At 43.0% G+C, this 14,431-nt stretch overlaps 1 protein-coding gene across 4 annotated transcripts; it reads left to right on the top strand.

Annotated features, from left to right (window-relative positions):
* The first annotated feature begins 5,595 nt into the window (after nt 1-5,595).
* RNF6 (ring finger protein 6) lies at nt 5,596-14,210 on the top strand. 4 transcript variants are annotated; one of them, XM_040056017.2, is made up of 4 exons: nt 5,596-5,729; nt 9,318-9,509; nt 10,004-10,111; nt 11,396-14,210. In XM_040056017.2, the coding sequence occupies exons 2-4, from the start codon at nt 9,338-9,340 to the stop codon at nt 13,105-13,107; spliced, it is 1,992 nt and encodes a 663-aa protein (XP_039911951.1). In that variant the 5' UTR covers nt 5,596-5,729; nt 9,318-9,337; the 3' UTR covers nt 13,108-14,210. The 4 variants fall into 4 exon arrangements, with proteins under 4 accessions (XP_039911951.1, XP_039911953.1, XP_039911950.1 ...); XM_040056019.2 differs by having other exon boundaries at nt 5,671-5,729; nt 9,323-9,509; XM_040056016.2 differs by lacking the exon at nt 5,596-5,729 and adding an exon at nt 6,234-8,010.
* Nucleotides 14,211-14,431: the final 221 nt, after the last annotated feature.

Raw genomic sequence — 14,431 nt, 5'->3', positions numbered from 1 at the left:
TCTTCCCGAACTGGCATCATTCAATCAGACTCATGTCAGATGCCCACAGCTGGACTTTCAGTATGTTGCTATGTAGTTGTTAGGGATATTATGTATGTTGAATAAAGCAATTAGGCATGTGTTAAAATAAGGGAGTGCAATTGAGAGAAGCAGAAAAATTACACTTTATTTGCCCAGCAACTCAACTAAATTTTACAAGAACATTGCCCAGCACCTCACTACACCAACCAAACAGAAGCAGGTCAGGGCAGCCCAGCAGAGATCAAACAGTTTGGAAGATGCCATCCACCTCACAAAGTTCATCCATCTAAGCCCCATCTCTGCTTTCAGGGACACTTGGCGTTGGGGACTTTCAGGGACAGTAACGGACCAAGCTTGCATGGCCAAACCCATCATGTACAGTACCTCTGGCCTGCTCGCTACCCTCAGTACTATCAGCAGTGGAGGTAGCAATAACCACACTTCTGTAACTTTGTACTCTTCTTTGAGTTGTTAATCCCTTTTTTGTGGAAGCAATGAACATCCAAACTCCTCCACATGGTTCCAACTACTGCATGGTAATTAATGGCTGGCATTGGTCCATCCCAAGCTGAAACATTGCATGTTGTGGAAGACAAACAATGTCTGCTTAGAAAGGAAGGAGATGAAGGGAAACAAGAACAGACAATCCAGACTCATTTTCTGACAACCTGTGCTATGTTTCACACTTGCATAAAGCATTTGGAAAGAATTCCAAACTTTGACAAACTCCGAGAAGCCAAAACCACAACCAAGGTATCTTCTTTCTCAGATTGCTGATCCTTTTGTAAGAATATTTCCAAGTTTGTTTGAATGTTTCTTTCCTTAGTTTTACATACCATTTTAATTGTATGTGTTCCAGAACGAGTATAGCTGTAATTCTGCTGCACCTGTGCTCTGTTTCCACTTCAGGTACTTGTATTGAAACCAATGTTTGGTTTTATCAATTCAGATGTATGGTCCCCAGCTCAAGAGAGATTTGAAACAGAAAGCACACTTTGTCTCTTTTTATAATGAGAAATAAATATTGACATTTCAATGTCAACTTTTAAGTCTTGTTCCATGGAAAGTTGCATACTTGCTGTGCTTTCATTTAAAAATCTGTCACAGTGTAATATAATTTCAAGGAAAAGTTTAATTTTGGGGTCCGCTCTTCAAAAGACAGACACAACCAGGATCTGGTGATCTTGGCTCTCAGGTCTCCATCCTCACAGTGGCCCTTTAGATTGATAGGATTTCTTATCTCTTACTGCCTGTTTTTCATTCCCTTCTCTCATGCTCTCTCAGGACTCAGTTTAAAAATACACGCTTGACGCATGCTGCTGAAGTTGAATTTCTGGAGCTTTCCTCTTTCTCTTTTTTCCTCTAACATTCATGGTTTGCTTTATCATATCCTTCTGTTCCGAATTTGTGTAATTTTTGCTATGTCCAGGACACACATGGTTTTGACATTTTTTTGTTTGGCATCAACTCACCTGTGAAGGAAATATGAGTTCTCCACAGGAAAGCCACTGTTTCCATGTTAGGACTGGTAAAGGGGGTTGGAGACAGTTACCAAAGCAAGCTGTGACCGGAGAGGACAGTAGGCAAGGAAGGCTGACACCATTAAACATTTCTGAATATATTTCATTAAACATTTCTGAATGTATTTCAGGGAATTGTCCTTCAGGTGAAAGCGTGCATTGTCTGGGAGCAAGCTGGATTGTGACAACAAATAAATGCTGTCACTTGGGGTATGGGACCATCAATACAGAAAGCAAACCTGGTTTTGGGAGGGGTGTTTGTGTTCTTGTGGCCACGGTATTGGTGCTGGAGTCAGAGTTTGTGAAGCAAAGCTTACAGCTGGGAAATGTACAACAAGCTACTTGCTCTTTGTTTTGCAGTCTTCAGAAATAGAGTAAAAATACAGAAAAATAAACTTTATTATTTTTGCTTTCTCATCTTTGTATTTTATAAGTAGATAACCTACAACACTCAATCACATCCCCATGCCATTAGTGTCTGCTCTTTCCACTTACTAATTTGCCAAATTTAACATACTTTTGCTTTTCAGAAAACTGTAGCTACCTGCTAAAAGTTTCCCATATCCCCATAGAGATGTTCTTTAGCGGTGTGACTGAGGTGTTCCCAGCTTGGTATTGAATGAAAAAGTGCAGTCCTGCTAAGTGCTATACATCTTCCATTTTTTGTTTAGTCCAGGGAAAGCTGAAAGCAAGACAATAATGTGGTGGCACTTTTTCCTTTTCTGTGTGTAAAGAAAAACTAAATGTCATACTTGCACAGTCGGGGTATTTTTCAGAAGCCTTGCCGTTTTTACATACAGATGGGTGAGCTGAATACTGGCAGCACTTAAAAACACAGTTTACTTAATGCAGATAAGTAAAGTGCTGGTTCTACAAAGTTTCCTATGTAAAGCAATGTGTTGGACTTGGGTGGTTTTTTTTGTTTTGTGTTTTTTTGGTTTTTTGTGCATGTGTGTTTGTTTGTTTGTTTGTTTTTTAATTTTCCACTCAACTATATTTTATTATAAAATTGATCAGCTTGGTCTAACAAAGCATACTAGATTCCGGCTGGAGTGCAAGTTACTACCAAACTTACATCAGTCCTTTGGCTCCAGGTGCTGTATAGGAGAGTTATGCTTGCATTCAGTGAAACATCTGTTTGCCAGACTTGGGACCACCTACAGTAACAATCAGCCTATGTTATGCTCCTGACAGAGATCCAGTTGTCACCATCCCTGGAGGTATTTAAAAGACATGCAGATGTGGCACTTGGGGACGTGGTTTAGCGGTGGACTTGGTAGTGCTGGTTTAATGGTTGGACTGGATTTTAAGTCTTTTCCAAACTAAGATTCTGTCTCTACAAACCTTGAAAATTCAGACTATGAACTCATGGTTTCTTTTGTTACTGAGAAGAGCCCTGCCTCAGGGGAAATAAACCCTGAAATTAAATATTATATTATTTCATATAATCATAGAAATATTCAGGTTGGAAGGGACCTCTGGATGATATCTAGGACAACCAGCTCAGAGCAGGGCTACTCTTAAATTCAGGTTGCTTGAGGGTTTTTCCATTCAAGCCTCTATGGAGGGAGATTCTATAGCCTCTCTGGACCTGACTATCCTCCAGGTGAAATTTTCTGTCCTTCTCTCAATACAAATCCTGCCTCTGTCTTTCCAGTATTGGCAGATTTTATTGCCCAGCTTGAAGAAGTCCTAGGGCCCACAGCCTCTCTCACATGGCAAGTGCTCATTAGTGCTCTCCAATTCAGAGAATTCACTCACTCCAGTTAATCGAGAATTTTCCATATCAGGATTGTTCTACTGGAGACCCCCAAACTGGGCATTGTATGCCACGTGCAGGCAAACAAGAGCCATGTAAAGGGAAGTAATCACTTCCCAGTCAATCCTGATAATCAATCTGTGTCCACATGATCCCATAATGGGTGAGGTTGGAAGGAACCCCAGTGGTCATCTGGTCTAACCTCCTGGCTCAAGCAGGGTCCCCTAGAGCACATTAACCAGGGTTGTGTCCAGATAACTTTTTTGAATATCTCCAGGGAAGGAGACTCCACAACCTCTCTCAGTAGCCTATCCCAGTGCTCAGTCATCTGCACAGTAAGGAAGTTCTTCCTTGTGTACAGCTAGAATGTCCTGTGCATCAGTTTCTGCCCTTTGTCCTATTGCTCAGCACCACCAAAAAGAGCCTGGCCTCATCCTTTTGACACACTATATACATTGATCAGATCCTTTCTCAGCCTTCCCTTCTCCAAGCTAACGGCTGCTGGGGTGAAATCTTGCTCCTCTTTAATCACTACCAGCAGGACGCTCCAACATCCTGGTGGCAGTGGTTAAAGATTTCCGGCAGAGACAGTCAGTAAAGCCCCCACTCAGGATTGTCCCAGAGGGCTGGTCACTCCGAGATGGAGGACTGCATTTGTTCTCGTTGAACTTCATGAGGTTGCTGATGTGCCATTCCTCCGGCCTGACCTTGTTCCTCTCAAGCAAATCAGCTTCACGTCAGCACTTTGGTGTCACCTGGACATGCTAAGATCCAGTTTAAAAAGACTGATTATGAGGTCCTGACTTACTTATATCAAACAATAAAATATTATAGAATAGAGCTACTTTCTAAAGAACTTAAAAGAGGGAACAAATCCAGGTTCTCAAATTTAGTACAAAACTTAGTAATTGCCTGAGGTTTGCTGCCCTCCACAGGCTATTTTTATTATAGCTGCAAAGAGAGTGTTTCACTGTGGACAGCATTGCTGCAGTCCAATAATATTCTACGAAAGATCTACTCTTGTCATTTTGTATTAACGACACAACATAAAATGAACGAGTACTTTACTTAGTTACAGTGTGCTGTTGGGAAACACCACTATGAAAATGGACGCCAAATTCTCGGAGGTCAGTGGAAAAATAAACTAATTCAGTGCAAGGTTTTGGCATGGAAATATGCATTTATTCACCATCTAAATCATAACTTCCTTCTGGATGAATAGTCTGTATGTGGGCTTGATACCAGAGATGTTCTTGACTGTGGAACAATGATTAGTAAAAGCAGACTGTAAGAAAAGAATATATATATATACACACACACAGACACTCTGACTTTTATTATGAAAGTAAAATTGATCTTCAGCAAGGACATGTTTTAATTGCTTCAGGTAAGGCAAATATAACAGAATACTAATTATTTATTCTGTGGCAAGGCACACGAAAAACAAAGAGGTTACCATTTTCTGAACGCAGCAAGCAAGCAGGCGTTCCTGATTCGGCCTCGCTGTTAAGAATTTGTCCCAATCGTGGTTGTCTCATGGAAACTACTGAATGGCAGAAGAGGAATGTAAACTACCACCAAACCTAAATGCAACACTTGTGCAAACTTTTTTCCTTAAGCAGAATAAAGAAATCCTGGGTGTGTTGTGAAAGCATCTTCCCGGACAGCGGCCCTGAGCCCTTCCTAGCATCTCATTCACTACCGAGGGTGCTCCTTTGCACCATCGAGACCAGCTGCACAGAAAATACCCAAACTCTTGTTTATTTCCGCAAACCAGTCTGAACACAAGAGCAGTTCGGACATGAGAGGGACGAGGTGGAGGCTTTACATAAAGGCACCCTCTTAGCGAGATCCCCTCATTTTGCCGCTTGAGAGAGTTTGTGCAAGATGCGTTGAGACAAATCCGCACAAGCACCTCGGGACGGCGAGTCTGCGGCTGCCCTCAGCGTCTCCGCAACTAGAGCCAGCAAAACTTCGTGAGAGGTTCCGAATCTCGCGTGGGAGAACTTCTACCCAAGGCTCTGCAAACGGAAATCGCTAAAATCGCGGCTTGACACAGGTGACGGCACCGAGCAATTAAATTTTTGAACGTTTTAGAAAAAGTTCTGTGCGAGATTCCTGCAGAAAGGAAAGAAAGAGAGGCAAAGACACGAGAGAAGGAAAAGCGTCCCATTTAAAACCGCAGGAAGCCCGGGAAGGAGGCAGCAGAAGGAAGAAGTTTCTACAATCCATCTCATTCCTTATGCGTTATTACAACGTGCCAAGCGCGCCTGCGCGCGAGGGGGCGGTGCTCGCGGCAGGAGCCGCCCCCGTCCCTCGCGCACGGAACCTGTGCCGGCGGCACCGGCAGCCGCCCGGACTGCAATTGGCGCTGGAGCCGGCACCCGGACAGCAATTGGAACTGGAGCGCGCCCCGCTCGCACGGCAGGGTCGGTGTCCCGGCGGGGGAGGCTCCCGCTGCCGCCGGGAGGGACGGGGCGCGGAGCGGGGCTCGGCCGGTCGGTCCGCGCCGCCGCCGCCAGCAGGCAGGGACGGGCTTTCGGGTCTTGCCGGCTGCTCTTCGGCAGGCTTCCCCCCACCGGGGCAGGCGGCGGCACGGGCGCCTCACCAGTTTGCCGCAGCTGGTGACGCGGCCCGCCGCGGGCAGGGGAGCCGTGGGCTCGGGCGGCGGCGGAGAGCGCGGGTCCGGCCGGGGCGGTCGGTGTCGGGGCCGAGACGGACGGCCCGGGGGGAGCGGGGCGGGAGGGCACGGGCTGCCGGGCGCTGCCGCCATTGGCCGGCGGCCGCGGGGCCGCCGGGGCATTGGGCGGGAGCCCCGTCGGTCACGGCGCTCCCGTCTCCCCGGCAACAGGCGGGGGCGGGGCAGGACCGGGCCCGAGGGCTCGCAGAGTCCCCGGGGCCGTCGCGGCCCGACCCCTGCCCTGCCCTGCCCTGGGGGGCTTGGATCGACGCTGGCGTCTGCGGGCCCTGCTGCCCGCCTGGGGCGGGGGCGGGCGGCTACTCTCAGGCCCCCGGTTTGGGTCTCTGGGTGTCCTGGGGGCTGTGTTTTCATTACCTTCTGACTCTCCCTTTTTCTCTCTTTCCCCCCGTCCTTCCCCAGGCTTCGTGCGTGGGGGTATCTGGGTTTGGTTTGGGGGTTGTTTTTATTTATTTATTTTATTATTAGTACTATTGTTTTTCATTCCGGAAATTGGTGATATCATCCTGCCTGGAGGCTGCGGTGTGACAGAAATGCTAAATAGCCTCCCCTCTGGCTCCGTAGTCTTTCAGAGAATGAGTATCTAATTGAACCGGGAGTAGTACTGCAGGGTAACAGGCTGAAACCTAAAAGCATAAGGTATATATTAAAAAATAGTCATAAATCTTTAAGAATAGGCCCAAGTAATCATGAAGGAAGATCTAAAGGAGTAAGTCTTCAGTTGAAAATGCTGGAAAACGTAAGCTGTTGGCATGCGACCCCTGTCTCTTTGCAAAGGAAGAGTAATCCGACTCAACTGGATGTCGGTTTCAGTTTTTTACATCTTAGTAGTTAATACCCTTCAACTTTTCAATACTCTGAAATATTCTAGTACAACGTATCTTATTTTTGATGCAGCTAATACCCTTCAACTTTCACAACTCTAAAACATTTTAGGTGCCGAAGTAGTTTGTTTTGTTGGCATTTGATAAATAGGGATAGTAGTTGTCATCCGTGGAGTTATGTTAAACAGATGGGACAACCGAGCACTTCACACTTCTTACTGTTTCTAAGTGAGTCATTTAAGGAGTGTGACTAATCATCCTACCATACAGTTGTCAACAAAAGAGTACTTTTTTTTCTTAAACTACCCACAAAATCCAGAGATTTCCAGATTTTCTGTGGATAACTGAAAACTAAAGAACCTCTCTTTTGAACAGCACCTTAAGTTTAGGTTGAGGGGCACTACATGTGATGGATTTCTTACCTTAAGAATATCTATCGCATTTTTTCTGTGCATCAATGCAGTAATGTACCTGGGAAATCGTTTAACTTAAAATAGTCGTGTTAGGCAAGCAGCCACATGTCTTAAGGCATTTGTCTAAATAGCAACCTCACGTGAAACTGAATTAATTTTGTCAATCCTCTTCCCCCCACCTCCCTGCTCCACCTGTGTCAAGTTTTAAATACGTCACTTTGGAGATGGGCACTTCAGTATTCAGTGCAGCCTGGATTGGGGGTTTCATGGTAATAGTCATGACGAGCGTTGCCAAGGTAATGATAGTGCTGGCTGGGGGCTTGGGTGGGAACTGCATTTGTTGTGAGGAAACGGGGGTGGTAAGTGTAAGAGATGGATGGGAAATTCGTGTTTAGAAGTGTGATCTGAGAAGTGACCTGATTTGAACATAGCCCTTGTGGAAAATTGAAGTCAGCAGTTATCTACAGTTTGTGAGGCTGAGCCAAGAGGGCAACATATATTAAAAAGAAAAAATACTATGGGAGTGGAAAATGTCTTGAAGGGAAGATACTCAGATTTAATTTCTTTTAAGTTGAATGAGTTAGAGCTGGGAGAGAAGAATTTAAATGCATCAAAGTGTAGTGTTGGACACAGAAGGAAGATGATTTATTTGGAAGAAGTGTGTTTAGAACTGCGGTTACCTGGGGCAGGGGCTGGTGGGGGAAAGTAACATGAGGTGTGGAAGTAATGAAACCAAGGATACATCAGAATGGATCCCACAAAGAACGGAAGAAAGGTATATTAAATGTATGCCAGCTTCTGCTGTTGACAAATACATTTTAAGATTTTTTTTTCATATCTGTTTGCAGTAATGATAAATTGTTGTGGGTTTTTTTTAATGTATTTCTAATAGTTGGTTTGGTCTGTTTATTGTTTCATCCCCTGTTCTGTGAAGACTAATTATTCATCAGGAGTGTGCTTAGAATGCTGTTTCCTGTGTTTTCACCATAATCTAAACTTGAAGTAACTTTTTGTGTGTAAATTGACAAAAAGCAAACAAACAGAAAAGAAAGGCATTTACCCACGGGCAAGCAGCACGGTGTAGTGTGGCTGGGGCTTTTTAGCCTGATGATCTCTTTTTGTCAGATGTCTGCCTCAGCAGGTGTTACAGGTGCCTTTTGTTAAACAGGAAGCTCAATTGAAAGGACACTTTATCGTCTTTCAGAGAGTGAAAGAACAGGTTTCCTTTAGAAAATAGGAAAGTTGAGGAGTGGGCTGAGCATTAATTGGCCCCGGACTGAGTCCTAACCAGAGGGAGGTGGTAATGACACAGAAATCAACGGAGATGATGCCTCTTTGACATTGGAAGGTTATTCTTGCCTTCTATCAGTGTGGTCCCACTGGTTCAATATTTGGTAAGTGATGAAGAACTGTGGCAAAAGTACAGCCCATCCGTTGTACACCTATATTCTGGAGATAGCTTTGCTAGCTAATCCTTGGATTAGAGATTGCAAGGAAAATATAGAAATACTGTAATATGTCAGAAGAGTCATTCCACCTAAAATAAACCTGTAAGCTGTATACTATGTGGGGGATGTTATCAATGAAAATACTAATGTAGTCTTATGTTGGGGTTGTCACAAGTCTACACGGGGTAATTGCAGTCCAATAATCAGAGAACCATGTTTTTAATTATACTTCAGCTTTCAAAGTACTCCCCACTGCTGTTGTATTTTACTTGAGAGAAGGAACATAAATTTTATGTTAATTTCTTTAACTTTCTAGAATATCATTATTTCGCTTAAAAAAAAAAAAAAAAATCTGTCATTGCATTTTTAAAGTTGCCATACCAACCAGTATGGCATTTCAGTGAGGAAGGGGGCTTGAAGCTGTTTTTCAGCAAGCTAGAAGTATTTATATATTTATATATTTGAATAATAAACTACATTGTTATCTTGGCAAATAACATGGAGCTTGGTTCACCTTAATCATCTTTAGCTATTAATAAACTAATTTATTTGAAAGTGCTGGGAACGTTTTACTGCAAATTAGGTAAATTCTTCCTGTAATTCCTGAGCAGTCTAATCTTCTGGTTTTGTCCAGGACAGCTTGGCATTATCATTATGGATCGCTCCCGGCACCGTGCAGGAAATGGCAATGGCAGCCACGGCGAAGGTGAGAGACAGCGGCAGCTGGAGCGCCTCAGCAGGGAGGATGCCTATTACCAGTTCATTAACGAGCTCAACGAGGAGGACTACAGGTTAATGAGGGACCGAAACCTGCTTGGCACTCCTGGTAAGATGTGCATACCTTCAGCAGAAGAGGTGTAATGAAGTAACACTCCTGCCGTTGTTCACCACTTGTGGTACTGTGACTCAAGCAGCCTGACTTCTGTGGCTTTGTAGAAAGGAGAAAAACCTCCATATGAAACAAAAGTATGCTTTACCTGTATACAAAGATGCTGCATTTGAATGTCCAAACCCAGATAATTTGTATTTGGTACATTGAAGTATATCTGTTGATTTGTGGCAATTTTGGGAGCCTTTGACTTGTTACTGGAAGCTGGCATACTCTTGGCACATTCAGCATCTTTTTCTTCCACTCCACTACCTGCTTCCTCTGATATCTGTATTATCATCTCACATTAGTGCTGTTTTCTTTCTGCTTTCATCAGTTTTATCTGTCTTGAATATTTTCATTCAAGATAGAAAATGTTATTTCTGCATGGCTGTGTAGAGGCAGTTATAGCATCTTATCTAACAATGTTATCAAAATGTAAATTAATTCAGGAGAAATAACAGCAGAAGAGTTGCAGCAACGTTTGGAGGGGGCTAAGGAGCATCTGACATCACAGTCTGATCTGGATAACAGAGAAGGTGAAGGTAGAAATATTGGAGGTAAAATTCTTCGTTCGTATATGTAGACACATAGTACGTGGTGCATAAATACAGTTCTGTAAATAAGAGAGGCTCATTTCTCTTGCTTTTTTTCCAGTGTGCCTCTGGAGATACTTTAAAAATAAGAGAGATTTCCTTAGGATACAAAACCAAACTTGAAATACTTGATGAAAATTCATTTATGTTAATCACAAATTACTTGCTGCTTTTTCGCTATTTTTCCTTTGTTAGTAAATGTAATAGCACAAAAAATACTATTTGTTTTTTCAGTTTATAGAGGTTTTTAACATGTATTAGAGCAGTTGGAAAAGAAGTTAATTGGAAAACAGTTAATAAGTCCACTGTTTTGCCATTTTTCTTCTATTTATTTTAGTCAAGTGAGGCTTATGTTTTATGATTTGCCTTCAATTGCCCAGAAATATTGGCTTACTCATTTGGCCAAGACCAGTCAGATTTGGGAGAGGAATTGGCAGCTCAGAAATGAAGATACCAAAGTTCTTGGAGGTTTCCTGGACATAGAGAGATGATGGAGTAGGGAGAACTTAATCTGATCCTTTCAAGGGAAAATCCTCCCTGTGATCATGACAATTGGCCTGCTTTATACACATAGTTAGCCCTAAGCACAACACTTTTATCTGTTCCTGAGCACGTAGTTGGAGGAGGTCTGAAAATGGAGCTGTGGGTATTGTAATGAGGAAAAGAGTATGTTTGTACAAAAGGAGAAAATCTGTTCAAACCATGCATCCCACCCAGACATATTCCTGTCTAAGCTGCTATAGGTGACACTGCCTTGGCAGAACTAGATTATCCCCAGAGGTCCCTTCCAACCTTAATGATTCTGTGATCATTTATTCTACTGCTTATAGAAAACAATTTTTTATAATGTTTTCCAATAGAAGACAAGACTTGTTATTCTTTTTCCTGCTGTATCAAAATGAGTTGTTAAAATATTCCCAAACTGGTATCTTCAGCCAGGGGTGGGTATTGGACAAATACAACGGTCTTTGGACCACCTGAATCTGAACACTGGCTCAGAAGAGGCCATCTGAGCACATTAATTTCTCTGTGAGTCTGCCAGTGTGACAAAAATTCTAGGTTGAACTGTTAAGTTTTGCTGACATTTTTACGCAGAGCATATATTTGTACATTAGCATAGCAAGGTTGGTGCCCTGCTGCTGTATTATGTCCGAAGTCAGAGCCTAGCAGGTGAAAAGGATTTGGAGTGCATTGTCGTATGCAGAGCGTGCATTTGTATGAACGTTTGCAATTCTTCGTTTCTCTCAGATTCTGAAGATCTCGGGGAAAACTCCAACGGCGACTCTTTGCTGGAATGGCTTAACACATTTCGTCGCACAGGAAATGCCACTCGCAGTGGACAGAGTGGGAACCAAACCTGGAGAGCTGTGAGTCGGACGAATCCAAACAGTGGGGAGTTTCGCTTTAGTCTCGAAATCAATATAAATCACGATCATAACAGTTCTGAAGCTTCTGGTGAGGAGTATGTTGATATAGATGCTACCAGACTGTACGTAGAAAGAAGACGTCAGCTAGTTGCCAGTTCAGTAGCCCCACGGACAAGGAGCATGGCTGCGAGAGAGGCCAACAACGAAGCTGCAAGGACCAGGCTTTTAAGACGTGCCATGGCATTAAGGTCAGAAGTAGTTTCTCATGCAGTCTCGGGTAGGCTCAGGAGTAGAACAAGGGAGCTGACAGGCCAGACAAATAATACTACGCGAAATAATTCTGTGGCCGCTGGTGAACCAAGAGAAGTGCCAGAAAGAGGTACTTCTGCGAGAGTCAGAAGGGGTAGAGCTAGAACTAATGTCCGCATGAATACAAACCAAAGACTAGAAATTTTGCGGCTGAGGTCTACCTTAAGTAGTCGAAGCCGCTCCCCGCTGCAAAGGCAAGGTGATGCTGCTCATTCTGAGGAACATGATCAGAGGCAGGATAGAAATGCACAGCAGGCCAACAGAAGTAGGAGACAAACAGCTCAGGGTTCTCCACAGCCTACTGAAGAGCAAGCAAGAGGTAACACTCAGGCTCCCCAGCTTTCCAGTGTAGCCCCATCCTTAGGAATAACTTCAGAAGAGGAAGAATCTAGTAGGCCAGTGGCTGCTGTCAGAAGGCACCCGACAATTACACTAGATCTTCAGGTGAGAAGAATTCGTCCTGGAGAAAACAGGGACCGGGACAGCATTGCCAGTAGAACTCGTTCTAGAGTAGGAATGTCAGAAAACACCGTTACCTTTGAAAGTGACAGCGGGGGATTTCGGCGCACGATATCCCGATCAGAACGTGCGGGTATTAGGACCTACATCAGCACTATACGGATACCTCTTCGTCGGATTTCAGAAACTGGGCTTGGGGAACCTACATCAGTGGCCCTTCGATCAATCCTTAGACAGATAATGACAGGCTTTGGAGAACTGAGCTCTTTGATGGAAACCGAATCTAATTCAGAAGTGCAAAGAGGCGGTCATGGCTTAGCAGATGCACAGAATAACTCAAGTTCGGCAAACAGCAGTGATCCGAGTGGGGTTTTGTCTAGTAATGGACATGCAGTAGATGGCAGCAGTGAAAGAAGTGGACAGAGGGGTGGTAGTCAACACTCTGGGCGCAATCATGAGAACCGAGGTAGCAGGCAGTCTCAAGATGCAAACAACCTCGTAGAGAATGGAACGCTGCCCATCCTTCGACTTGCCCACTTCTTCCTGCTGAATGAAGATGATGATGATGATCGTTTAAGAGGTTTAACCAAAGAGCAGATTGACAATCTTTCTACACGGAACTATGGGGATGTTCACACTGAAAATGAATGGAGTAAAACGTGCAGTGTTTGCATTAATGAATACGCAACAGGGAATAAACTAAGGCAGTTACCTTGTACGCATGAGTTTCATATTCATTGTATTGATCGCTGGCTCTCTGAAAACTCCACTTGCCCAATTTGTCGGCAGCCAGTTCTGGGGTCTAATGCCACAGGTAATGGCTAGAATTGTTTGTACTGCTCAGTACTCAAGGATTTGCTCCCGCTCTATTACGAGCCAGATGAAATTCATTGACTTAGATATGGGTCTGTTTGTGGAGGGGAGTTTTGTTAAATTTCTTTAAAAATTATAGAAACTTGTCTAAATCTAACAATGTAAATACTATTTTTTCCAAGTGCAGGTCTAGGAGCACACATAGAACCAAATGATATTGGTAAAGTTTATATTTTTTTAGGTAATTTTGTTATGCTAAGCACTTTTGTAAATACAGAAATGCAATAGTTAATCAATCCTGCTTAATGTATGTTTTTTAACATTGCAATGGACTCGCTTTATTTAGATGACAAATCGTTTCACACAGACCCACCACTGTGTTGAAAAATTAGTGGCTAAATAGCCATTTGTTAGCTTTTTGTTCTAAGAACAATTTCTTTTACAGAGTCTCTTGCTGGACATGTTTGCTAAAGATATTTAAGTTACTTGAAGTGCTCATTTTAATAGACTTTTTTTTAAACATTGAAATATTCTGTCCAAAAAACTTGCCAATTTGGTTCTATTTAAAAAATTCTATGGCAATTTTTGCATGTGGGTTTACACAGTTCTTAACGTTGACGAGTTCTTATTCAGAAGTTGTATGAGTTAGTGGCATTATGAAATGAACATAATTAAACGCCGTCTGTGACAATCTTTGTCTTTTTAGTGCAGACAGCAATCAAATCTGGTAATTCCAAGAGAGTGTGTCTTGCTTGCTTGAAGAATAAATGAGCACTAAGGAAGCCTTTTTACTCTTCCAAATTACTCAATCAATATTCCTGGGGTTTTAACTGCCTTAGTTTAAAGAGGGGAAACATTTCCTTGACCAATATATTGTCTATAATATGCATGTTTTGAGCATCCTACTCAGAAGAACAAAACTTGAAGTACTTTAGTACAGAAGTTTAAGGTACACATGTAGTGTTAGTCCTCTTGAAACATTCCTGAGGACCAAATGGAAAAAGACATTAAAAAAGACAAAATAAGCTTCCCTGAAAATCCCCAGTATCTGTATAATTAGATATTAAACTTTATACCAATGACTTACACCAAAATAAAGTTGCAAGTTAACTAATTGGGCTTTGTGTGGATTACTGTTGAGCCATATCCTGTAGATTAATAAGTAAACTTACTATTCTTAATGTTCAGTCTCAGTTTTCACTTTCTTTCTCCCCACTTTTTCCCAGTCTGTTCCTGGCCTGTTGTTGTGGTACGTAAAAGCAGCCCAGCACAAGGTGTTCCAGGGGTTTTTGGGAGAAGCTGGATGTTAAAAGCTTCTGAGCAACCTGCATCTCAA

Source organism: Hirundo rustica, chromosome 2 (assembly GCF_015227805.2).
Source record: "Hirundo rustica isolate bHirRus1 chromosome 2, bHirRus1.pri.v3, whole genome shotgun sequence".
NCBI classification, from domain to species: Eukaryota; Metazoa; Chordata; class Aves; order Passeriformes; family Hirundinidae; genus Hirundo; species Hirundo rustica.
This window is presented reverse-complemented; position numbering and strand designations above follow the sequence as displayed.